General features: G+C 42.7%; 1 protein-coding gene across 4 annotated transcripts; it reads right to left on the reverse strand.

Annotated features, from left to right (window-relative positions):
- Nucleotides 1-4,682: 4,682 nt before the first annotated feature.
- RBM17 (RNA binding motif protein 17) lies at nucleotides 4,683-20,213 on the reverse strand. 4 transcript variants are annotated; one of them, XM_061468636.1, is made up of 12 exons: nucleotides 20,090-20,213; nucleotides 18,266-18,406; nucleotides 16,196-16,312; nucleotides 14,696-14,862; nucleotides 12,747-12,844; nucleotides 11,385-11,441; nucleotides 9,427-9,568; nucleotides 7,179-7,330; nucleotides 6,084-6,157; nucleotides 5,647-5,745; nucleotides 5,092-5,164; nucleotides 4,683-4,967 (listed from the first exon to the last, which is right to left on the reverse strand). In XM_061468636.1, the coding sequence occupies exons 2-12, from the start codon at nucleotides 18,386-18,388 to the stop codon at nucleotides 4,864-4,866; spliced, it is 1,206 nt and encodes a 401-aa protein (XP_061324620.1). In that variant the 5' UTR covers nucleotides 18,389-18,406; nucleotides 20,090-20,213; the 3' UTR covers nucleotides 4,683-4,863. The 4 variants fall into 4 exon arrangements, with proteins under 4 accessions (XP_061324620.1, XP_061324623.1, XP_061324619.1 ...); XM_061468639.1 differs by having other exon boundaries at nucleotides 12,747-12,841; nucleotides 20,083-20,140; XM_061468635.1 differs by having other exon boundaries at nucleotides 20,083-20,137.
- Between the last annotated feature and the right edge of the window lie 7,024 nt (nucleotides 20,214-27,237).

Here is a 27,237-nt window from a genome sequence, read left to right on the forward strand (position 1 = left end):
CTGGCTTGGTAGACAATGACAGAGCAGCACATAACGTCTACCTGGACTTCCATAGGGCTTTCAATCATTGTCTCCCATAAGATACTCCTCATAAAGAAGGTGTTGAAGTACAGGCTGGATGAGCAGACACTGAGGTGGACTGAACACTGGCTGGTCCCAGAGAGTGGTGGTCAGTGGCACAAAGTCTACCTGAAGGCCAGTAACTAGTGGTGCGCTTCAGGGTTTTACACCGGGTCCAGTCCTGTTTAACACCTTCATTAAGGATGTGGGTGATGGAGCAGTAATCCTCAGCAGGTCTGCAGCTAACACCAACCTGGGAGGAGTGGCTGATACCCCAGAGGGATCCTGACAGCCCAGAGAAATGGGCTGCCAGGAATGTCGTGAAGCTCAAGAAGTGCCAAGTCCTGCAACTGGGAAGGACCAGCCTCAGGCCTGGGATTTGATTTAACAGGGGATGAATCCATGTCTTGCTCAGGGCCTCTTGCACCAAGTGCTGTAAGGACAGGAAGTACTCCCTCAATAGACTTGTGCTTGAGGAGCAAAACAGATTTAAGAGGTTTTAGAACCTCTTTGAAGCCTTCCACATTTTTCCTTCTGTCTTTATTAAAGCTACATGAGCTTACAATGCACATTTCATCCTGCAAAGGGTAAAACACCCCAACACACTCAGACAAACCTACCACAGGAGCCTGTTTTCAGGTAAGCACCTCAAAAGCCAAGCACTTACAGACTGCAGCACACAAATTACATCTCCTTCCTCTCAGCTGAATCTGCTTCAGAATTCAAAATTCAAGGCTGAGAGCACATTGTTTATGGTTAAAAATAAAAGCAGCTCCTCGAGGAACGTGGGTTTTGGCTGCATAGTTGCAAGTATGGGGCAATAGGGTGCAATCCCAACTCTTCAATCAACCTTCTGCATGACCTTGGGCAAGACACTTACTGTACCTGCCTCCCTCCCTCTTGGTACAGGCATTCAGCAGCACATTCTCTGGGGCAGCAAATCTCACTTTGCATATGGCATTGGCCAAGCAAGCTCAGATTTTAACAGTAGTGATGTTAACTTGCCTGGAGAAGCTGTGGCTGCCTCATCCCTGGCAGTGTTCAAGGCCAGGCTGGATGGGGCTTGGAGCAAGCTGCTCTAGTGGAAGGTGTCCCTGCCCGTGGCAGGGGGTGGAACTGGATGAGCTTTAAGGTCCCTTCCAACCCAAACCAGGCTGGGATTCAATGATTAAAAATGTTCCCTGTGAGCTCCATCTCATCAGATTTCTTTAGTCTGACACCAAGCAGGCAAGTGAGAAAGTGATTCAACATGGGTTATGTGTAGAACAGTGCATATAAGAAAATGCTATTATAACCTATGTACATAATGATGGGCTCTGAAATAGCTGCTACCACTCAGTAATGAAACCCTGGGGTTATAACAGTAACGAAAGCAAAGTCATTACTTCCCTACTGTTAAAATAGCAGCCAGTGTTATGAACTGGGAAGAAAATAAGGCAGCAAATGGTTATGTTGCTATGCAAATCCCTGTTCTGGAGACTTCAGGGTTAGTAACACACTAGGGACACCTCATTCAGCTCAGGCTGACACGTCCTACACATCCCTCTCAGCTTGCTGTTTCAGGACACGGTCAAATCTCTCCTAAGTAGGCATCTAATCGAGATTCCCAGAAGTAATGAGCAGTTCACACTGAGCTCAACAGGAGACTCAGGTATTCAGAGAATCAGAGTATCTATGTGGGTACTTCAAACATGATTAAAGCTTAGTTAGGAAATCAGGCCTGAAAAATACCAAGAGCCTCATCTGAAGCAGCATAACCAATCCTATGCTGCCAATGAGGCAAATTTATCTGAATAGGCCATCATCCTCTTTATTTTTTTTACCTTTTAGGGCACCACACAAAAAGAGAAACTAAAATACTGCTTCAGGCCATAGTTACAAGTACAAACCTCACAGAAAAAGGTGGCTGCACAGTATCAAATATGCAAAGACAAAGAAACAAGTAAAACTTTGTAGCTGTAATGAAGAAATCCAAATTAAGTGCTGCTGAGCCTTTTGAGAGGGCACCGATGAATCATGGAGGAGGAAAGAAAAGGATATGTAAGCAGGAAGCACTGGAGGTGTTAATTTGAGCAGCTGCTAGAAATAGATAAAAGTCAGTGACAAGATTCCAGAGGGAGGAAGTAGGGAAGTTAATTCAGAACTCAGTTTTTCAAGGCATGCAAAATACAGCCATACCCAAGAAAGATGGAGCCAACACATCAACACAGGCCAAGTGGAAGAATGTGCATCTGCAAAACATGCTTCCCAACTACGTTATCCATGGTACATAAAGTCTGATTAAGGACCCCAGCCTTTCCAGCTTTCCACACCCTTTTTTAGGTGTGGAAACACCTAAGGACAACTGTTCAACTGTATTTGTACGGCATCCAAAGAATGATTAAAGTACAGCAGTGTAGGTCTGCTCACACTTCTGTCTTAGTGAGCCCATGGTACAGAGAAATACTTCATTTATAGCATGTATCTCCTATACAAACCACTAACTGAACCAGTCCTCTCTCCTATATTTCCAGGGGTAAGCTTTACTTGTGAGTCTTCAACCACAATAAGGAGCTTTAGAACTAAATGGTTCAAAACTTGCTAGTACAGTAATTCTCAGCAACTAGAAGAGCTGCATCTCATCAAACTGGAAGCTCAGAAGCTGGATTATAGAGAAAGCAGCAGAACAGCTGGTAAGAAGACAAAAATTAGCCTGTATACATCAGGGAAAGCTTACAGTCAGTAACTCAGAACAGAGATATTTGCTGAAATAGGAGCCATAAATAAATCATGGTGCTTAAAGCCGAGTTATATTTCAAGCTAAGTTAAGATCACACTAAATATGTTATCAGTGCTTAACTTTCTACAGCATGCCTCCCAAGTTATTTGACTCTTTTAAGTACATCTATGCTAATTTATACTAGGTAATTTCTTTGTTTTACTACACAGAAGTTCTTTACTGTGAGGGTGGTGAGATACTGGCACAGGTTGCTCAAAGGAGTGGTGAATGCTCCATCCCTGGCAGTGTTCAAGGCCAGGCTGAACAGAGCCTTGGGCAACAAGGTCTAGTGTGAGGCGTCCCTGCCCACGGCAGGGGTTTGGAACTGGATGATCTTAAGGTCCTTTCCAACCCAAACCATTCTGTGATTCTATGATAGTAGCAAAGACCTTAAAATGTTGCTCAAAGTCAAACAGAAAACTAAGAGCAGAGCCAACAACAGAATTCAGATTCTGTTATTGCCCCAAGTCCTGTGCTTTTACTATTAGTCAGGCTGGTTCTTCACCTCTGCTGCAGTGAGGCTGTCTAATGGTGGATCACAGCAGTCACTGACTGTGGAGCAGGCCCTGTGCAACACAAGAGGGTAGTAAGGAAGCCAACACACAGTAAGTAAAATACAAGGGTTTTTTAAAAACTGATTTCTGTTTTACAAGCAAATGTTTGTACAGAGGTTGGTGGAACACAGACAAAGTAAGTGAAACACAAGACCAAGGGTTTCTCATATAGGTCTGCAGCCCAAACTTAATAAAAGGCCAATAACTGGAGATATTCACAGCGTTGATCAACTACAGGTCTATACCCCCTCCCCCCAATACATGTGTATAACAGGAAGAAGACATCCAGCATCAGCTTTCAAACACCTTAAATGCCCTCAGAGCTCACTTCCATGTTGGTATCTGCATAATCCTAGGTGCAATGGAGCACAGAGACAACTGCCATCACTGCATAGCCACCCCTTGCCAACTCTTTGTCACAGACTGTTCCCAAACAAAAAGCAAACAATCAGGAGCAGAGTGCTAGCTATGATTTTACATTAGATTATCAAAAATTAGTGTGTAATCGTTTAGTTTGTACTCTTCACATTACATATGAGAATTCTCCTCCATCACCTCCTACTCTGAACTGTTCCACTGGCACTCCTCAGAAGAAAAAAAACTAACCCTGGTGTTATTTGACCTCCAATATAGAAATATAGAGATATAACAATGGCCAGGTTAGAATCAATGAAACAAGAAGTTAGTTATGTGTGATATTAGAGGAATTGGGATTCTGAGACACAAGAATGAGTTTCCCCTCAGTTCTACCCGTAGCATTTGAGTAATGACCTGTCATCAGTTAACCCTGGATATTTCTGCAAAGACTGACTGACAGCACAAAGCTCCTGCTAACAGTCCACTCATTCAGATTCAAATGGCTAAGCAGTTTAAATTCCTTCCTCCTTCTATTTCCCTGGGTTAAACATGTATATTCTTTGGATTTGGGAAGAAAGACAGACTCATTCCTTGTTACTTTAGTCTCCATAGAAAGCATGGTCCTGGAGTCAGGTAAGAACAAACTAGCTGCTAGCTGTCCAACAACCCCAAATCACTCTGGTGTGCAAGGCTGTAACGTAACTCTGAGAGATACCATCAGGGAAGAGAAGCATGACAGCACATAGTCCCTTTCCAGAGCTTCCCACTTATTATGGAGGCAGCACGGGGACTCCATGATGAAGCACCAGAACAAGGAAAGCAGGAATACAGACAAAGCATCTCCTCAGCAGTGGGTTTTCAAGAGAACCACGTCGTCTGAAAGCTCCGAAACAATCCAGATCCCCAGAGCAGTAAGCGGAATTGTGCAATTCAAAACCACACAGACATGAATCTGACTTTCAAAGGGCTTTATATTACAAAAAGAAAAATGTAAGTCACAACGAATGTGAAAAATCCATTCAATGAGGCTTGTTTCCAGTTTGCTAGGAAAGCTACTTTGCTCTTCCTTATTCCCAGCCTACTGCTGAAAACGTGATTGCCAAAACAGTGCCACCTTGAGCAGGGGTTTTAAAATCAAACTTGCTCAGCCAGATCCAGTACTCGGAACTTGTCCAGGTTGTAGAAACAAGCCTTCACGACTCTGCCTCCGAAGTATCTTCCATTTAGATCCACAACAGCTAAAAGTGAAACCAGTGACAGGTCAGCAAGCACCAGTTCAGTTCACTAATCAATCAGGGAGAGCGTTCAATGTCTCTACAGGACTTAACTCTGAGGTTCACAGGACGCTATTTACTATCCTACCTTTGATGGCAGATTCAACCCGTTCAAACTCTAGGAATATTCTTACAGCTTCATCATCAGGGGCACCAGGAATCTGAAACAAAACAGAAAACAAACAAAATATCCCAAATCAGAACAAGAACAGGAGTAAAAATACTGGTATAAATTGCTGTTCTTCACAGAAGTAGTGAAGAGAACAGACTAAGAAGATTTCAAAAGCACAATACCCAGAGATTTTTGGATTTGGTGAAGACAGACTCATTCCTTGTTACTTTAGTCTTCACAGAAAGCATTGCCCTGGAGTCAGGTGAGAATAAACTAGCAGCCAACTGTCCAATGACCCCAAATCCCTCTGGTGTGCAGAGGATTTACAAAAACAAGGCTGTCATGTAACTTAGTTTCTGACACTAAGTTTGTGTTTTACAGATATAGAAAATCCAGGTTCACAACACAGCAAAGGAACATGTGACATCTCCTAATCTACACCACTTCTCCTAGGCAATAACAAGCCAGTTGTGAGGGACAAGTATTCAGTTTGGTTTCAGAGCTGCCTAAAAGGAACAGATTATCTCTTACCTCAAAGATGACACATTTCCCAACCTTGCCATACTTCTCGCACTCCTCCTTAGTTTCAACTTCTAGATCTTCATCCACCTCCCCAGCACCAACCATGTTCTGAAAGTCAAAAGAACAAACCCAACTCACCAGGATGCACAGACCATTATGTAGACAAACCACAGATGTATTCAACTGTGACCATAAATAATTTAAGCTTCTGTTCAACAGTAACAGCCACAGAAGGAGAGAGTTCCCTACTACTAAGACAAGGTAACTGTATAATCCAAAGCACTACTGATTTACAGTCACAACTTGTACCTCAGACATGTTTTCACCATGTAGATGCTGCTCAAAACTACTCAAACTGTACAGTCATTGTAAGAGGAACACAGACTTACACATTTCAACCACAGATGCTGCAAGCACAAAGACATGTTCTCCTACTCCCAACTTACCCTTAGTAAGACCACTTTAGTTGGGCATTTCAGTATCTCAGTCAATGGGTTTGAATCCGCTTTTTTGCCCGTTTCTATGAAGACAGAACAGTGAATCATGAAATAACTGAAGATTAAAGCTCAACTGCCTGACAGGAGGATGGAGCCAGGAGGGGTTGGGCTCTGCTCCCAAGGAACAAGGGATGGGAAATTGAGGAATCGGCCTCAAGCTGCCCCAGGGCAGGTTTAGATGGAGCTGAGGAACAATTCCTGCCCCAGAGGGTGCTCAGGCATTGGAACAGGCTGCCCAGGGCAGGGCTGCAGTCACCATCCCTGCAAGTGTTCACACAGCGTGGAGACGAGGCCTCAGTGCCACAGGTTAGTGGTGGCCTTGGCAGTGCTGGGGAATGGTTGGACTGGATGGGCTTAAGGGCTTTTCCAACCTGGTTGATTCTGTGATTTAAACATATAGGGGTGATTTTATCAGAATCTGTTACCGAACAATGGAATAAAAGCCACAAAATGTAGTTTCATATTAGTGAGGAACAGTCATTCCGAATTTGTAAGAATAGGAATTCTACTTGTAAGGACAGTAAGAGAAAAAAATCACTTCTGCAAAATGTGAACTAAGCTGAACATTGGCAATGTACTCTTTCATAATAATTCATCAGTTCAGAATATTATCAGACTCCCTAAGAACTAAAAATCAGGTCTCCTGACTTCCAACACTTGTGCTTAGGCACAGGTGCTGTTCTAGTAAGGCTACATCTTGTCTTGTCTCTAGATCAAACACCAGAGGAATGAGAGCAGTATGTAAAGCATGTGATAGGGAGAGAAAGCCAGCATGAACAGAGCAGGATCACCTCTTGAAGAGAACACTAAACATCCAAACACTGGAGGACAACTGAGGGGAGGATGAGCTAAAAGCAAAGAGGACCACTTTAAAAAAAGATGAATTCCTACAAGAAGGAATATGAACCATTCTTCCAACTCTAACCAGCATTTTCTGCAAGGACAGGTGGCAAACTTAACAAATCCAGGAGTGTTCACTGACCCTGAACCATTATTCTGCCCCTGACCATTTCTCACAAACTTATTAGTGTAGGACAAAATTACCTTTCTCTGTAGAATCACCAACAATGATCTTGCCACCCCTCTTGCTTGTTTTCTCCACTGAGAGTGCTGTGCTCAGCCCCTGTTCATGCTTTCCCAGCCCCTGGCCCTCTCTGAAACCATACTTCTGCATGATTTTATGAGCCACTGTCCCTCTGCAAAGAGAAAAAGCATCAGTCAGTAAAGGTTTCTTCCACAAAACATTATCACTGTATTTTTCTTAAGTGCTTGAACATTCTACCTCCTAAAAATCTCATTACATAGAGACTGAAAACATAATAGGTTCTATAAGACTTAACAACCTAGCAACAACAGCACCTGTGAAGATGAAAAGTGTTACCCCTAAATTAGATGGAAGAGTTGTCAGAGAAGGTGACTTAATAAAATTGCTCATACTTTTATAGATACAACCCAACTTATATTAACAGTGCAAGTCAGCATCATACACTATACAATGGTTTGGGTTAGAAGGGACATTTAAAGACCATCTAGTCCAACCCCACTGCCATGGCAGGTACACCTTCCTCTAGATCAGGCTGCTGACAGTAGATCACAAATGAGATCAGATGAGGGTCTATTTAGTTCGGTTTCTTTTCTTTGTCAGTGGCTGGTATCAAAAGCTTGAGAGAAAAAGGCAGATGTGGAACAACCTAACTCCCACATTAATCAGATCCTGCCGTTAGTTCCAAGTTGGCATAAGCTCCAGAGCACAGAGTTTTGTCAGCCCATTCTCTAACATATCTGAATATCCTCAGCATTAATTTAAACACATCTTTCTGAATTTTCAAGAACATATTCAGGCAATAAAATCATAGAATGGATTGGAAGGGACCTTAAAACTCATCCAGTTCCAACCCCTGCCACAGGCAGAGACAACTTCCACTAGAGCAGCTTGCTCCAAGCCCCTGTGTCCAACCTGGCCTTAAACACTGCCAGGGATGGGGCAGCCACAGCTTCTCTGGGACCCTGTGCCAACGCCTCACGGCCCTCCCAGGGAAGAATTTCTTTATATCTAACCCAAATTTCCCCTGTTTCAGTTTAAAACCATTCCGCCTTAAGTACCTTACAAAAAACACCTCCAGTGACAGGTTTTGAAATTCCCACTGAATGAATACTCATAATCAAAAGATACCTGAGCATATTGCCATTTCTTTGGAGACCACAGCTAAAGATACAAAAACCATGCCATGGTTCACTAGTTTAAACCACGGTAAATATTCTATGCTCAGTCACCACCATTTTATCAAAAGACATGTAAGATTACACATAAGATTACAATGATCCTGGGTAATCGGTGACTACCTGACTATTTTCTAAGCATACTACATGAAACATACAAAGACACCTTCAAAAGGCCACAAAGTCTGGCTCTGTCATGGTGAACAGTTAAAACACTAACTCACAGAATTAGCAGTAGCTAACTGTGTGGTCAAAATAAAGCAGATTAGATCTTGTATTTAGCACTTCCTTCAATGAAGTGAAGGCCTGAAGGTCCTGGGGTATTGATAACTAGAGGTGGTAACAATGCATTAATTGATCCAACAGTCCTGAGTTTGATTATCCTTTTGCTGCACAAAGTGTTTCTATTAAAAAATGCATTAAAAATCATTTCCAAAATGGAAATGTAGTGTAATTGTGTTTGACTACACTGAGGCTGCATTTCCACAACACCCAATGCAACTGCTAAGAGTACCACATCTAACTACTCCACCTTTCAACTGAGATCTCAAGATGTTTTTAGCTATGAATTCGACTTCCACTTGTTGCCACAGTAGTAACAAGAACTACACATGATGCTAATTCAAGGCAGAAAGTAACTGTGCAGATCTGCAGCCACAGCTGATACATTCCTGCAAATATGCTTTGAATTTCTGAAGAAACAAACAAAGCAGAGCTGCTTTGCCCCCTGGTATGTACCACACTGAAGACAAAGGTGGAAAAAAAACCCTAGAGGAACTAACATGCCATCTGTGATTTCCTGTTTACTACATTAGCTTGGTTTGTAAAAGCCATAAACACTTTATGCCAGAGTGTGGCTTCAGAACTCGCTTAAAAGCAAAGCCTTGAATGCAACCACCTCAAATTCATTTCTCTCCAGCAAGTAAACCCACAGCTTTTCCTGTACCCTGCCAGCCAGAACTATATGCACTCTGACATGTGGTGGGATGTGCTCTTCTCTATTGACAAGCTATTTAAACTTTTGGTTTCCACCACCTTTTTTCCACCAAATGAGCATAAGTCAATCATTTACCCCATGTTAGCAAGGAAAGAGTTGCTAGGTCCCGTGGGGGAACGAGGTCTTTCTGGCTCATCATATACTGGAGGAGGAATAGCTGCTTTGGAAGATGGTGGCCGAGGTCTCGACTCCTCTTCATATGGAAATGATGCCACAGCTAAAGAAAACAGAGACATTTGGTTTTTCAGTAAAATACTTTGCATGATCCAACCTACTTGTTATGAGCACTGGAATACTGTGCCTTCAGTTTACCACATTTACACACAGCTGCAAGTTGTACTTTCTTCTGCATTGATACTAACAAAAGTCTTCCACATAAAATCCAAATCCCAAGATTTCCTTTGCACATGCTGCTTTAACATCCCTCTTCCTCTCTCCCTCTTAGAAACAAGAGTTATCTTGATTCTCCTCACTGGATATAAAGCGAGTTTGTATCCACAGGTCTGTAATGCATTTATTAACCTCTTACTTATCAAATGGAAAAAAGAAACATTAAGAGGCCACCTGCACTATGAGCTTATCCACACAGAGGGCAAACAAACTTGAAAGCCTCGTTCATCAAGAACAGAATTACAACAAAACCAGATCAATGCATACAGCCTGGGGGCTGGGGACTGGGAAGAAAAGTGCACTGGAGATGTACACAAAAGAGGAAGTCTGAAGAAGAATGAATGCAGCTCGAAGTGAAGTGTTTATACAACCTGAAGAGATCTGACAATTCCTGCACTGAAACTCTTCCTGGGGTGTGGAGATATATCTGTATCTATCTCTGTATCTATATATAGGTATTTCAATCATACTGATGAGATTATTGGACTACCTTCCACTGACAAGTCAAATGTGAAGAAAAAAAGCCTACGGAGCACTGAAGGAACACACTTTTCAATGGACTTAAGGACTTGCAGACTGACATAGTCTTAGATTATTTCCTGCTGAACCAGGAGTTCTCCCTTACCAAATAAAACGTCAGATGTAACGCTTGGGGATGTTGTATGAGCAAAACCCAGTCCCTGTTTAAGCAGCAGATGAACTGGTCTGCGGGACTTCTGCTACAGCAGTGTTTTCTAACGTTTTTCCAGTCCAGCTTTGAGCATCAAGTAACAAACTGTACAAAGGATTCCTTGTGAGATCATGTCCCATTTCAAAAAGCTCTCTCCCTCAGGATATTTCCACCATTTCCAGCCTCTATTTACTTTTCCTTGACACTGCTCAATTGCTCTTCATTATTTACTCAAAACAAACTCTTTCTGTTTTGAATGTTTGCACACTTCAAATGCTTTCACTACTGTATCATCCACTCACGCTGACAAGCTTCGCTTTTGGTAAAGTTGAATGCTCTCATGAATAAAACCAGGACTCCCAAAGGAACGTTTGTGTGCAGAAGATTCTTCTCCCTTATTACTTCTTAACATACACCACACACTGTTCCATATTTTAATTGACAAATTTAAGACCATTCGACATGGAAAAAGAGGGAATGGGTTTGTTCTTAAAGTAAGATTGTGCCATCTAGTGGTTAAGAGAAACCTGGTGCACACACAGAGCTCTTCAGCAAATACTGCATCCCTCAAAAACTAAGTTCTGCCTGTAGCACACAACCCCTTCAGAAAGATACTCATAAAGTACCTCCTAAAGCAAAAGGCAATAGAAAAATTCCGTCTCCATGCTGTGGAGGTTTCTAGTCTACCCAGAGGAACTCGTCTGCAACGTTTCACATCACAAATGAGCCACTGAGCATGGTTGTAACAGACCAGCTTGCCAAACCACTTCTGCAGCAATACAGAAAGAATCCTTTAGAACGGAGATGTGAAGCACAGCAGTGTTGCAGGATCCCCACAGCTTCCCCCATGAACAAAGAACCGGTACAAGTTCTTCTGCCAAAGAATTGTATGGGAAGAACATCAGGACAACAGAAGGCTGAGCAAGAAATAAACACAGCCAAGTTTCAGAGAACAGGATTCTGGTGTACTTACGCTCTTTGTCCTTCTCAACAAGGGAAGTGGGTGGTGCAATGGCAGCTCCTCCCATACCTATGAGCAAAATGGAAGGTAACACATTTGTATGATTATGTTCTGCTGCTCGAAATAGCTTCACTGAATCTTAAGATAGCTCCTGGCTCCTCACCAGCCAATTCTTAACCCACATCTCTATCAAGAGAAAAGCAGCAAGACAGCAGTCTGAGAAGCTTCAACAGTGGTGAACTAGAACTGAATGAAAAGCACATCAAGGGAGACATCAAACTGCAGTGATGTACTACTACATGTCGTGTCTGTCATAAACATATTTCACAGGATTTCAAAGTTAAAGACTAGAGGGAAACAAACCTTTAGTTCTACAACTGCTCAATCAAACCAAATGAGAAAGATGCTCTGTTCAAAATTAGCAACACTTTCAAACCAGTAAAGTACAAAGCCTCTTAATGAACAATGTTCTAACGTAGTCTCGTAACTTTCAAGACAGAGCAAATATATGTCATGTCCCCTGTCAGAAATTTTCTTTTTTAGAGTAACAACAGCCCTGAACTATTTACTGTAACTTTAGTGCTGAAAGTTTAATTTTATAGCATCATAGAATGGTTTGGGTTGGAAAAGAGCTTAAGATCATCCAGTTCCAACTCTCCTGATATAGGCTGAGACATCTCACCCCAGACCATGTCGCCCAAGGCTCTGCCCAATCTGATCTTGAACGCTGCTAAGGATTTACCATTTCTTTGGGCAACCTCTGCCAGTACCTCACCACGCTCACAGTAAAGAACTTCTTCCTGAACTTCCCCTGTTTCACTTTGAACCCATCACCCCTTGTCCTATCGCTACAGTCCTTGATGAAGAGCCCTTCTCCAGCCGCCTTCAGATAGTGGAAGCTGCTCTGGGGTCTCCACACAGCTTCTCTTCCCAAGGCTGAACCAACATGCAAAAACCTGTCTCATCACCCAGATCCACACCATCTAAGTAGTTCTAAGGGCATGAAATAACAAATGCAGGAATAGTCAGCTTTAGTAGTTAAAACTCAACAGTGATCCTCTTCCAGTGATTTTATCTCGTGCTTCACCCCTTTCCTGGAACCTACACCATGCAGAAACTTAAACCAGGTTATCTATAAACTAAAGTAAAAAGAGGTCTTTCCACAATTTAGCCTGCATGGAAAGAAAGCTTTCTGCATGATGACAGTTATGGTTGTAAGAAAATGCTAGGGTTATTCTAAAGGCTCAGAAATAGCAGTACACACCTCAGCTGAGAACAGAGACATACACAATCCATGGAACAGGATTGTGAATTCCCTGCATTTATTTTTCACCTCTTTCCCCATAAAAAAAATAAATCCAACAGTTCCCTTACTTCTTTTTCGTCTCTCCCTTTCGTAATCTTCGTCTTCATCAGAATCTGGATCTGGTCTTCTTGAAAAGCCACTGGCTTCATGTCTGTCTTTACGTCTTCTAGGAAACATAGTAAGTTAGAAACCATCAAAGTTAACTCTTTGCTTTAATCTGTGATACCACCTTTGCAGTGTGAATTATACTGCTCCACTCTAAGTGGCATTCTATAACATCTTCCAAGAAGGCATGCGTAAAAACCTTTACTTTTTGTTTCTTTGCTTTTATACTCACAGAGTATATTTTGTAAAATTAAGACAGATCCAAAGCAAGATCATCTTCCACTTTCAAGTCAGCCAAGAAGAACGTATGAAAATGAGGAAGCACCTGAATAAATCTAGCGCAAACTGACTACGGTGACTGAATGACTACAAAGGAAAAGGTGTTGGGTGGAACAGACCACAAGATAACAGAGACGTTAATTAATCACCCTGCTTTGAACAGATCCCTTCTACATTCCCCACTACAGGCTATACAAAGTAATATCATTTACTCAGTCAACCCCAAAACCATCAGATTATTGAGTAGCTTGGTGATTAAATAAGATTCCAACAAGTCTATTAAAACATATTTAACATTAGGTGAGAAATGCTTCAAGAAGTGTTTGCACTTCAGCTGTTATTTACTGTGATTATGAAATTACTCACTTTAATATCTCAGAAAAAGGAAAAGTAGTTTTCCCAAACTGTGAGGAGCACAGCGTGGAACTTCAATCAGATCTCATTGCCAGAACAGCCATCAAAACTGTGCTACAGGATGCTAAAAACAGCTCAGCTGTTCTGAATCTCTGCACTGTGAATTTAAACCAAACCTACACCCTGTTCTATCACCCAGGTTATTACAATGCATCCAGCTGATGCAGGCTTGGCTGAGATTGTTTCCCCAATTTTAAATCAAAGTGTATGATGTGTTTGTCACTTCCTCTCTCTAATGTTATATATAAAGACTACCCTTTTGGCCCACATACAACAAGCACAAGCATGACTGAACAGCTATCAACACTGAAGCTGTGGAAATGACAGCTTGGATTTCTGACATCTTGACAGAGAGCCTGAGGCATTCCTCCTCCACCAGATCAACGAAGATAGAACCAAGAGCGAACAGAGAAGGCCAAATGGCTAAAAATATCAATTTCCACAATCTAAAAAGGGCAACAGAATAACCCTCCTGTAATTCCATAGACTTGAGATGATTCATACCACGATGAAGCTGGCTTATTAATTTCACTTAAAATGGGCAAATATAGTCTTACTGCCTGGCTGGCAGGCATTTCACCATCTGTTTCAATAGGACACTGAATCTGCATTCAACTTCTTTAATATGATTAGAGAGATTTCTTACTCCATGGAAATGGTATTAAGGTAATTACAAGTAAGTAGTGCTCTCTTTTGTACAGAGACAAAGAAGTAAAAAATACACAATTAACTTACTTGAACTGAATGCAGACTGTTAATAAAGTGTAACTATGCCTCTCATAGACTGTGCTAACTACATATTTAAAACTATGTATCTTTAAAATTATGCATCACTTTGTAGTATTTAAACCCCGAAATGATGGTTTATCACTGAGTGCTGGAAGGTATTTCTGTAGTCAAGTTATACTGACAACACTCTAAAGGTCGAAGTCTGATAATGATGCATTAAGTACACAAATCCTGCTGCTACTGTCAAAATAAAGTAGATAAAAACTGACACGTACCTTTCAGCTAAAGGGACTGTTAACATGATAAATGTCATGTTTGCACTATCAGTCAATTTAGCAAGAGTATTACAACATACAACATACTAAAACCTCGTGCTTGTTTCTAAAAGCACAGTTTTCTTCAGAAAAGCTTTAAGAATTTCCCTGTTTAGAGGGAAAATTGATAGGTTTGTTCTTTATATAACTGTCACAAGTTTAAACAAAAGCCTTACTTTTCTCTCTCTTCAATCTCCTTTTGCCTCTCCAGCTCACGCTGCCTCTGTCGCTCCTCCCTTTGACGTTTTACCACTTTCTCATAGTCATTTGGGAACATGGGATCATACTCATCTGCCAAAGGAATCAACACATCTCCTGCAGAGAAACCACTGGGTACAGGATCCTTAAAGAAAGAAAAACGATTTGGTCAGCTGATATCTGAAAGCAACCTCCAGCTCGAAAACACTAATTTAACACTTCCTTCTTACTCTCAACACCATAAACCACAATTCCTGACTTCAATAATGGCAGGTACCAGAAGAAATATTTGCTTCACTTAAAACTAACATTCCATCCAGGCTTTCACTATCTCAAATTCTTCCATGAATAAAACATTGCCCGCACTCACTCCCCCTACCAAATACAAAGCAGCAGCATGTCACCATGGACAAGGATTTTTTCAACCCCCCCTTAATTCATTATTAGAAGTATTAGGGCACCTTGCTCTTGCAAGCATCTGCAAGGGGTCCTTCCACATAATCTCATCAGTCTTTTTCATCAGCTGCTATTAATATAACACAGAGGTTCCTAGAGTGTTCTACCCTCATCTGAAAGAACTATTTAGAGCCATGAGGATGATCAGGGGCTGGAGCACCTCCCATATGAAGAAAGGCTGAGAAAATTGGGGCTGGAGAAGAGAAGCTGCATGGAGGACTCAGAGCAGCTTCCAGTGTCTGAAGGGGGCTACAAGGATGCTGGAGAGGGACTCTTCATCAGGGACCGTAGTGACAGGACAAGGGGTAATGGGCTCAAAATTAAACAGGGGAGATTTAGGTTAGATATAAGGAAGGAGTTCTTTACTGTGAGGGTGCTGAGGCGCTGGCACAGGGTGCCCAGACAAGCTGGGGCTGCCCCATCCCTGGCAGTATCAAAGGCCAGTTTGAACAGGGCTTGGAGCAAACTGCTCTAGTGGAAGGTGTCCCTGCCCATGACAGGGGTTGGAACTGGATGACCTTAAGGTTCTTTCCAACCCAAACCATTCGGGGATTCTATTTCAGAACCACCACCTTTGAAAAAGCTTCAGGGAGAAAGTTTCTTTTGATTCCTTACCATGAGAAATCCATTTTAGAAGTTAGGTGGCTTTTTTTAAAGTTGATTGATACCCAGGTCCATTTCCAGCATTGGTGCAATCACAATTACATTCATTATTAACCTGACCAAACTGCTCTCTTGCAAAGTACCTTCAAGCTGATTAGAAGAAATACACTAGGAACACTTTGATTTTAACTACACATTAAGATTGGTAATCCCACGCTGTATCGCATGGAAAGACTGTATGAAACTGAAATGTTCATCAATTAAAGACTCTTTGAGCAGAGGAAATCAATTTCAGAAAATGGTTATTTTTTTGACCACCAGGAAAGATGATGGAAAACTAAAAATACAGACTGCAGTCAAGTAACTCAAATTCTAAACCATTAGTTTACAGATGAACTTCTTAGCTGCCTTGGTCTTACCTTTAAGCCAGCTGCTACATGAGGTGGTGTGTCTACAATCTGTCTCTCATCAGAAGAGCCTCCTCGTTTCAGGTCAATCACTGGAGCAAGGACTGTGCTTTGTTTTGTTCTTTGACTCTGAAAAACATCACCAAAACAAAGAATGTCTAAAAAAACCAGAAATCAGCAGCTAGTTTTATGTATTTGTAGCTAGTATCTCCAATTTTTGTAGTAAAAGGATGAAAACCACTGTCTCAAATTTTTCACTGTGCAAAGCTCAATAAATCATTTCTCTTCAGTTTACCAAAATACAGTAATTTCTGCTCTCATAAGACCCCACTTGGAGCTCTGTGTGCAGTTCTGGTGTCCTCAACATAAGAAGGACATGGAGCTGTTGGAGCAAGTCCAGAGGAGGCCACAAGGATGATCAGGGGCTGGAGCACCTCCTGTATGAAGACAGGCTGAGAACACCTGGGGCTGTTCAGCCTCAGAAGAGAAGCTGTGTGGAGACCTCAGAGTAGCTTCCAGCATCTGAAGGGGGCTATGGGGATGCTGGAGAAGGGCTCTTCATCAGGGACTGTAGAGACAGGACAAGGGATGGTGGGTTCAAACTTAAACAGAGGAGATTTATGTTGGATATAAGGAAGAAACTCTTCACTGTGAGGGTGGTGAGGCACTGGCACGGGTTGCATCAAGAGAAGCTGACCCATCCCTGCCAGTGTTCAAGCCCAAGCTGGACAGAGCTTTGGGCAACATGGTCTAGTGACCATGGCAGGGGGCTGCAACTGGATGATCTTAAGTTCCTTTCCAATCCAAACCATTCTGTGATTCTGTGATTTGTAATGGACCCTGACATGGATAACTAAGTTTATGTCACGTTTTAGTGGTGGCAAAGGCTCTCAGTTCTGAGTCAGATGCTTGTCAACTATGTTTAAAGAGCTGCTGCACAAATACAGATCTGATGGAATATTTCAAAGAATGCTTCCATGAAACCAGTGCATATTTTCCTCTTTTTAAGGAACTGAGATCAGACTTGGCTTGTGCATGCACTAGAACATACAGTAGTAGGTGAATGCTTCTAGGCTTGGACTAGGGCCAGAAAGACACCCCTTAAAAATTCAGACAATCTTTCCAGATGAGTTTGAACCAAGTGGGTTTTTTAAGGGGCTCAGACTTATTTCAAAAATCTACTGTTCTTCATATTTTATCATCTGATAAAATGTATTAATCTATTCTGAAATCTGAGTTTTCTAATCCTCTTCTATTAGCCTGTGCATATACTGATACCAGTGTCACACAAAGAATCTATCTAATAGAGTAGTCATTTAGATTTCATTCATGCAGGTTGTTCTAGTTATCAACTAAATCCTGCCCTCAATTTCAGTGGCATAAAACAGGAGTAAATCCAATGAAAAAAATGCTGTGCCTACTGAAGTGTTCAGTATCTAAGCTGTTACTTATTTTTAACCAAGTACTCTCACTCTAGAAGCTACACACCACAAAGAACACACACAGATCCTGACTGAACCAACATATCAACACTGCTTGAAGAAGGAGGATGAAATATAGCAATAAAAAGAGCAAATGGCTCTGTCACAGCTCAGGCTCAGGGAATTAGCTTGAACTCTTTCTCCCTTTAGGCACATTGGAAATGCTTTCTGCAGACATTTCTAACGCAAAACAATTTGCACTTTAGAAGCAAAGGCCTTAAACAGCATAAAAGGCATAAAATGATACAGTATGGCCAACCATCAATCACAGCATGACCCTTACTTTAAATAAAACCCCAACTTAATCTCATTATCTTTAAAGTTAGATCTGAAGATAAGCTTTTAGCTCTGTTACTTGAAAGATGTTCATCAGTTCTTGGTTCAATTTTAATGTTAATTTTGATATTTCCCTCTAACAGACTTTAAGAAACTTGCACCTTGCCTCTCCTCCCCTCGGTTTTGTAACACTCCTTGCTACAAGCTCACAGCCAAATCCCAGTAAAAGTATCCCAAACTGGTATTCTAAGGTCACAAACCTTCTTTAGTGCTCCAAAGAGAAAAGAAGCTTTAATAACAAAGCAAAACCACAAAGGGACTATACCTTTGCTTGTGTGAGAGCTGCTTTCTTCACCTGCAGCTGAGACTGTAGTAGTTTGAAGTTTTTGGACCAGCCTTCTGTTTTAGAATCGCTGGTCTCAACTCCCAAGTCATCGTAAAGTGACATTTTCCCTTCAATTGAAAACTAGAAGACAAAAAAGACAAATTCCAGATGACACAACAAACCTATGCCAGGGCTTATTTGCTACTGGTTTGTTAGTACACCATATTCTGATAATGACTTGTTTTCAGAGCCGGAGAAAATCTGAAGTAATCAAATGTTACTTAAGCTAGTAGCAAATACACATAACTACAGTAAGGCTGTTTAAAAGCAACTGTTTGAAAAGTAATGAATACTGTTCAAGCATTAACAAGTGATAGGAAGCTCCTAAAACTATTTTTGTAGCATTAAGTATCAGTAATTTCAGGTTTTATAGCGACACCCTGTGCATCACACAAGCGTTAGGACTTCAGAATCAAACACAAAGGAATTATTGTCTCTGCTGCCCTTAAAAACGCATCAGCATTACAATCATCTTATTAAATGTCACTAATTTTTGCATCACTGTAAAGGAAGATCTTTCTCATACTAAATACACTTGCCACAGTATTATGAAATCACTATTTCCACATATTTCAGAGGCCCTTTTAAAGGCCTATACATAGAACTTACATCTGTATGTGCACACACACCACACACATACATATGCACACGTATATAAAATTAGCTAGGTAACAATATCAAAACATGACATGAAATGCATCACTTTGATATTGCATCTTAGGGGAACAGAAAAAGAGATGCGTCTGTAATGAGAGGTCTATCATTTGTGGAACAAGCTCACTAAATGGGTTTAAAGGCCCTTTTTAAAGCTCACTATTTACTCTCTGATAGGCTGGATCACAGCATCTTCACCCCAAAACTAACCTCTTAACTTACTGCAGGATCAAACAGAACTGGTCGGTGGTCTTGCAGATAAAGCTTACAGACTCATCAGCAAGATCCTGATCCCACAGGTCTGACAGACACTTACGTTTGAGGGAACCTGCCTGACGTACGGGAGATGATGGCTGCTGCAAATATAACTTACATTCACCTAAGCCTGTGGGAAAAGTCCCGGATACAGCAACTATATTGTAACTCTGAATTTAAAACAAACCCGACAATTTAATCCTGCAACGGAATATAACAACCAGGGCTCAGCAGAAGAGAGTTCACTGCAAGAAAAGGAGGGCTGCACTTACTGGAGATTATCAGAGGTACCTTATAACATACATGGGCACAGGATGAGGACAGGGAACAACATGAATTTCCACCCACCACAGGGAATAAAGTTAGCGCAGTAGCAACGGTGCTATTCTACGAAATACGATGAATATATGAGACACATGATACGATGTATATATGGGAGGTACGATGCACTTCGGGTACGTGATGCTACCCGCACGGACACAGGGAATACAGGGAAGGTGCTGCCACCGCGGGAAAGCGACTTTGTGCCTCAGCGCCTGGCAGGGATGAGGTGCACCGCGGGGAACACACAACGGAGCCCAGCCATGGGGCTGTCACCACGCCGACGGAGCGAAGGGCTCCCATGTCCCCCCGCCAAGCGCGGTCGGAGGGGACCGAGGCCTGGGACGCCGAGGGGCCCAGGCCACCCCTCGCAGGCCCCTACCCCTCCGAGCGGAGCAGCCGCACTGCCGAGGCCGCTGCAGAGGAGCCTGGCGCCCTCCTCCCGCTCCGCCCTGCGCCCGCACACCCTCCCGGAGCCCGGTACCGCCTCCCCGGGCGGGCACAGCCGGCCGCGGCCCGGCACCCACCGCTCACCCGTCACCGCGCCGCCGCCGCCGCCATTAGCCGGCCGCTGAGGCAGCCGGGAAGAGGCCGCACCTGCGCACTGCCGCAAGCACGCCCTCTCTCCACCAATGAGCGCCAAGCGGCAGCGCCTCTGTTGTACCGCCCCCTGGCGGCGGCGCAGCGCCGGCTCCCTTCCCTCCCTGCCGCTCCGCTCGGTGGCGGTGGGAACGGGGGGGGACCCTCGCCGGGAGCTGTGGGGTGGGAAAAAGCGCTCTAAACCCGAAAAGAAGGGGCCGGAGGAAGCACTCGGAGCGCTGACCTCCTCCTGCAGCCCTGCTGAAGGTGCCAGACGCGCAGCTGAGCCCCCTCTCTCCAGCTGAGCCCCGGCTGCTGCTCCACAGCCGCCATTCACATCATCTTCCTAATACAGCAAAGTGGGATGCGGGGATGAATTTGGCAAGGGAAGAAAGATGACAGCTAATTGCACGCACGATTTTTCACCCCGGGTGGGAAGTTTGGGTTCCTGGCTTCTGTAGTCCCAAAGAAATCCAAATTCCTTTTGGTTTTCACGATGCACATCGAGTGTAATCAGCACCTTGAGATTTCTTTGCTTCCTCACGCCTGGAATCCAGTCTCTGATGTGACTTGAGGGTCGTGCGATGAAGCAATACAGTGATGCTGTGGGGTTTGGGGTCTCCCGTAAGTCTGGGGTCTCCCCCAGTTCTAAGTCCTGTGCAGTGGTGGGAATCACAGTCCCACTCTGGAGGAGATGATGTGAATCACTCATCTCACGATCTGAATGTGATGTTTGGCTCTATAATGATCCCCTGCAATAACCCTTTTATACGGTGCGTGTAACTATGGGAATAGAGACAAACAGCAACAAACACAAAGTAAAGTTTATTTTGGCACCAAACAGCAAATACTATCGGATAATCCATGTAGCTCACTTAAACAAAGCTGCTTTAAATCCCAGTGGCAGCAGCAATACCAAACCCTCATGTTAGTTCTGCACTCATAATTTGAATGATCATTAAGAGGTTTTTCAGGTTTAAAAGCCTGTGTCACTGCTGAGGAGAGAAGAAATCATCGTTATAGCTGAACTGTGAGGGGTTTGGGAAACAGAGTTATGTCCCCGCAATATGATGAGCTGCCACTTGCTCTTGTTTAGTTGGGAGCTGTGCTGGAGTTTGAAGCAGATTTAGGAATTCGATCGGCAGAGGGCAGGACTGTATTTCTGCCCAACACTGTATTGTCCCTGTATATCACAAATCTCTGTACTGTATTTCTAACTCATTAAGAAATTGTGGCAGCTTATTGAATGCGTAACCTGACAGCTCGTCTCCTTGAGCATTTCCAATTACTCACCAAGCAAACCTTAATTCGGGGGGGGGGGAAATGGAGACAATAATATGAAGCTCTACTGAGTATGACAGCACAGTCATAATGAAAAAGTTAGGAAGAAAGAAAACTTACAGTCGTTTGACATCAAGTGTATTCCAAACGTCCCCATCTATTATTATGCAGGCATGCTTGTTACCGTTGCACTGTGCCATTACTGAGGTCACCAGGTAATCATGTTATTGCAAAGTATCTGGCTATTAGAAGTATTTATCCCCTTCATTTTGGCCTGAAGTGGGCTGGATTGGTTGATTTCTCTGATCAGAGTTGTTGCAGAAATTAGTTTTGTTTTCCAAAATAATCCCTTCTATTCTGTAGCTGACTGAGCGTGGGTGTTACCCAACCACACTGGTTTCCCATCTTCTTCAGGTGGCTCACCCCAAAGGCTCGCACTACTTATTCTGTGTTTTCTCTTTGACAGTGGCAAGAATGGCTTTTCTATTTTGCTTTAATGGGCACGTGTATCTCCAGCTCCTGCCAGTGTCAAACTGGGTGAGCTGAGATGTCTAAGAATTATGGCCACTTCCACTGCATAATAAAGTGATGGAAATAAACATGCGACACTGCAAAACAAAGCACAACCTCCAACCCCAAAGCAGATAGCATTGTCACTTCAACCTCAAAGTACTGCAAGCACTACCTCTGTATTCATCAGAAAGTCCTTACCTCTAGCACTGCTTCGCATTGGGCTACTATGCAGTTTGTTTCCCCATGGTTAGCTGAGAAGTGGTGCTAGTAAGTAAAGCTACTACTTCAGAAAGATCTCATTTCAAGTTCTGGACTATACTAGAATCTTCCCTTCCTAGTTATGCTGCTTTCTACTAAGGCAGTCTTCCTAGGTGGTGCATTTACAGATGAGTGTATTATCATAGTAACAGTGAAAGCTTCTTAAATACAGGAAGAAATTGTCTTAACTTTATTTATGGAGGATCTTCCAAGTATCTTCCTTGGCTTTCTTGACATAGCAATGCCTGCTTTTTGAAGGGAAGGATTTATAATATTAATATATATATATGTAACTTTGTGGAAGAAAGAAAATCAGCAGGACACTTGCCTACTGATTCTATAGTGACAGAATCCTGTTGAGAAAAAAACCAAGTGTCCTATGTTAAAGGAAGAAATCAAACAGTTAATTGCATCAAAAGGTGCTGAGAGGAATCGCCATGGGTTGAAATGTCACAGAGCAATAGCACAGCGTGACAATCATTGTGAAAAACTAAAAAGAGGTCAGAGTCTGCAAAGGTGGAAAACATCATAACAATGGGAGATTGCAGTTCCTCCTAGGAACAAGTCACAACAGGGAAGGCACAGGCTAAATGGTTAGACCTATAAATAACTGCCTATTAAAGAAATGAATCAGATACTTCACAAGTAGAGAAGCAGCTCTTGGTTTAGCCTGGAAACTGCGTTAGGCATGGATCAGAATTTATCCACCACAGCAATAATAGCCAAAATACACTTGTACACACCCATATAGGAGCAATGAAGCCCCCAAAAAATCCATCTCGTTCAATTCAGGAAGGCTGCAGGCAGGTAGAGAAGCCTCACCCAGCTGCCAAGTGTAGAGGTTCCGAATGAGGGAGACATTCGTGGTCTCATCCCCAGCAGTACATATCCTGGAGAAAGGTAATAACTGCCTGAAATCTCTTTTCCTAGCAAAGGTTTTTCCACCATCTGCAAAGGTGAGGAAGCATTGGCCAGCTCTGTGCCCTGCAGCAGACCCTCAGTGATGCTGAAGTTGGATCTTTCAACTACCCTTATTGCTTTGTTTTAGGATTTTAAACCTTTCCATGTTGGTGTTTTTCCTCTTGAATCCCACTAATGATCGCTGCTCCAGCAGTCCTACCTCTGTACCTTCTTTCTTAGCCCACCTGGCTCTGCTCTATACGTTTTCTTGGAGCTCTTTCTCCCAACTTTTCCATTTTCTCAGTAGTTTGATGCAGCTGGGTCTCCTGAACTCCTTGGAGAGGAGAGGAGGGAGATTATTTATAGAATCATAGAATGGTTTGGGTTGGAAAGGACCTTATGATCATCAAGTTCCAACCCCCCTGCCATGGGCAGGGACACCTCACACTAAACCATCTCACCAAGGCTCTGTCCAGCCTGGCCTTGAACACTGCCAGGGATGGAGCATTCACAATCTCCCTGGGCAGCCCATTCCAGTGCCTCACCACCCTCACAGGAAATAACTTCCTCCTTATATCCAATCTAAACTTTCCCTGTTTAAGTTTTAACCCGTTACCCCTTGTCCTGTCACTACAGTCCCTAATGAAGAGTCCCTCCCCAGCATCCCTATAGGCCCCCTTCAGATGCTGGAAGCTGTTCTGAGGTCTCCATGCAGCTTCTCTTCTCCAGGCTGAACAGCCCCAATGGAGATGGAGTTATGGGCAGAACGAGGAAGCTGTGAATAAACTCCTGATACTCACACTGTGAAAAGCCTTGGTTGGGACCCCAACAGGCAACCTGGAAAGGTGAACAGCCAAGGTGATGAAACTTGCTATGGATTCCAACATTATTCAGAATAATCAGCCAAAAGCTCAAAGAAGAAAGTTGCAGAAGGATGGCATAATGCTGGCTGGGCGATGAGATGGCAGATGGGACCCAGTGTTAATGAATGCAAAGCAATGCACGCAAGAGAAAATAGCACTAAAAAAACACACACAGCGGCAAGCTCTAAATCAGCTGCTTCCATTAAGGAAGGAGATGCTGCATTCATTGTGGATCATTTTCTAGAAATGCCTACTCAGTGCTCTGAAGGAGGCAAGAAAGCGATGCTAGGAAGCATTAAAATTTAAAAGAAAAGGAGAAAACCTCCTCATAAATCTAACATTTGTATGCACCTTTTGGTGGCTGTCTGCACTCCTGGGCATCTCATCTCCTCCAAGGTGCAGCAATGTAATCCAAAAACATAGAGAAATCAGATGTGTTGACTGAAAAGAGACAGCAAAAGGGGACCTCAAAAGCATCAAGCATCCAAAATGGTATAGAAAAGGTAAATAGGGAGTTCTTATTTTTCTCTTTGAAGGTGTAAAATGAAGCAATGCTGGAGAAAAAAAAGCAGCCTATAAATGCCTCATTTCGTATAATTTCCCCAAAGCATTGATAGCAGGTTTCGCTGGATGTGGGTCATTTCTGCTATGTATTACAGATCTCTGCTGAGGATGAAGGTTGCTAACACGCCAAAACGGCATTAGAGGGCAGTGCATTGCAACCTAACTGGAGGTCTTTGGGACGGCAAACGTGATTGTAGAACGCCCCCACCCCCACCCCCACCAAAAAAACATTGGGGATCAAGAGAACAGAGCATTTCCAACCCACATACATGAGAAATGGTGGAGACCACGATGTGGCACGAAAGCAACACATCAGGGCTGCTAGAGAAGAGTCAATCAGGATAAAAAGTGGTTAAATCCCATCAGATGGTGGTGTCCAATCAGTGGTGAAGATCCCAAGCGGAGATCCAATCCTGCTGCACACCACATATATTGTGGTGGCCTTGGCAGCACCTTCCTGGACTGTTTTCTTGAGACAATACCTGTTTGATTATCACTGCCATCTTCCTAAGGGCCTTCAGCATTGCCTATGTGGCAAAATGAAGTATGAAGAGGAAAGTGCCAGTAGAAAAGCTATTCTGGCTTGGAAAGATTGGCTTAGGTTTTCTGGCTCAAAAATACCCCAAAACTTGAAGGAACAGTAACCTAAAAGAGTTAAAAATAGTTAGAAAGGCATTTGAAATATTCTTTCTTCTGCTAAGGGAACAGCTGAAAATGCAGCTATGAAAGCAGTGAAGAAAACGGTGCATTTTACCATATATAGAATGACCCCAAACCCCAGCAAATCGTTGGGTTTTTTCACCTCGTTTTTATTTACTTCACATTTTTACCTAGTTTCGTATTTTGGCTGAGTTCCATGATGAAAATGAGTAAGAAATGTCTCAGAACAGAAATATTTTGTCACAGATGAAGTTTCCGACACCCATATTTCAATATTTTCAGTCGCAACGAAAAGAAAGCTCCGTTGCTATTGACACTGCACCATGGGGTGGTTTTTGTTTGGCCGGCAGTGGGGAACAGAAGTGCTATAAATGAGGAACTGACCGTTTGGTCCCACCGTCACTGTCTCAAGCTTGTTTGAAGAGCTGAGAAAACATGTTGCAAATGTAACAGTGAAAATACTACACATGACTAGACTTGGTACAGATGGAATGTCTGTCGTCACCCAGGGAAAAAAAAAGGGTTGTGCTGCTCTGCTAGAGGAAGGATTTGGATAGGAAGTTATTCCAATCCCCCTGTGTTAGCCAGAAAGAGGGTCTTTGTGCCAAAAATGCTGGCTTCTTACATGCTTAAAGCCCCACTGTTTGAGGCATCAGTAAATAGGAGGGATTTCAGCAGGTTTATGTTTGCTGGGAGTTGGACTCGATGATCCTTATGGATCCTTTCCAATTAGAGATATTCTTTGATTTTCTAATGAAGAAAGGGGGAAAGAAAACTTAAAACTCCATTACATTGGTCATCAGCTCTAATAGCTTTGAGGAAGATTTTGGAAGCCAAGGCAAACAGTGAGGGAGGATTTGGAAGAGAAGGAGAAAATCAGCTTTATGAGCTGGCTTGCCTGCCTTCCCAACCATTACTGTGTGTGCCTGCGGTGAAAGCTTTCACTCTAGTGTTAACGTCTTCCTTTTAGCTTTCCCTTATATCAGAGCCAAACCTTGGCTGAACCATTATTAACCCCAAATTTCAATAGCTTCCATTCCATTTTGAATGATGGGATGATACTTTTTAAGGCTCAAGTGATCCTTTTTAAAGATCAAGTGCAATGGTGGAGATCCTTTGCTATTATACTTGTGTCCAGGTTCGAAGTTTTTATGCCAGGAAAGAGCATTGGTTAAATTCACTGAACCTTTTACCATCTAAAAGGGCTGGTTCCTGTTTAGAATCATTTAACCCCTTCCATTTTCCTCCCTAATGCATTTCCTATGGTTGTGAGAGCCCAGCCTGAGACCATTTGAAGGATTCTGGGCATCTGTTCTCTGCAAATGAAAGCATTTTGAGTAGTCAAAACAGAAGGAGTCTCAGACAGCAATTTTCACTGTCAGTTAAAACAGCTGAATGAATTTACAGGTGCATTTTTTGGACTGAAACACAGTTCTGGATTTGAGATTAAATTCTGGGAATGGTGGGTTGTTCCTGAGTGATGCAACATCTCTCTGGAAATGCATCTGTACTGATGATATGCAGATAGACAAGGTGACCCTTGCACTTGCTGCAGGTTCATATTGAATTCTTATGAACAGCCTTAGACCTAGGGCATCTCTTGTCATGCAGAGTTGTAGGCATAACATAGCCTAACCTATTCCAATTCTATCCTAGTCTAGCCTAGTGTAGTCTGTTCCATTCTGTCCCGTTCCATTCCATTCCCTAAGCTCACCCTGAGCTGAATAACAATGAGACTGATTTCTTTGCAATGTCAGGGGTTTTCAGCACCAAAAACACTTACAAGGACACAAATCACAACGTTTTCAAGTGGAAACAAGATTTTATTTTATTATTCCATTTGATTTTGGTTTGATTTCTTATATTTTATGTTATTTTAGAATCATTAAATCATAGAATCATAGAACGGTTTGGGTTGGAAAGGACCTCAAGATCATCCATTTCCAGCCCTGTGGCATTGGCTGGGACTCCTCACACTAGACCATGTCGCCCAAAGCTCTGTACAACCTGGCCTTGAACATCTTGAAGCTAAGATAAAGCTGTGATATTCAGAGCCTGTTGAAT

This window comes from Pezoporus flaviventris, unplaced genomic scaffold (genome assembly GCF_033815535.1).
Source record: "Pezoporus flaviventris isolate CSIRO_AGI_PZ_B2104156 unplaced genomic scaffold, CSIRO_AGI_Pfla_v1 ptg000049l, whole genome shotgun sequence".
Lineage (NCBI taxonomy): Eukaryota > Metazoa > Chordata > Aves > Psittaciformes > Psittacidae > Pezoporus > Pezoporus flaviventris.

Bases quoted from the DNA above. Each gene is read 5' to 3' on its own strand.
- RBM17 (XM_061468636.1), bottom strand. From the start codon at position 18,388: ATGTCACTTTACGATGACTTGGGAGTTGAGACCAGCGATTCTAAAACA. The intron at 16,313-18,265 runs GTATAGTCCCTT...GATGTTTTTCAG, and splicing joins CAGCTCTCACACAAGCAAAG to AGTCAAAGAACAAAACAAAG. The intron at 7,331-9,426 runs GTAAATGATTGA...TTCTCTTTGCAG, and splicing joins TCTTTCCTTGCTAACATGGG to AGGGACAGTGGCTCATAAAA.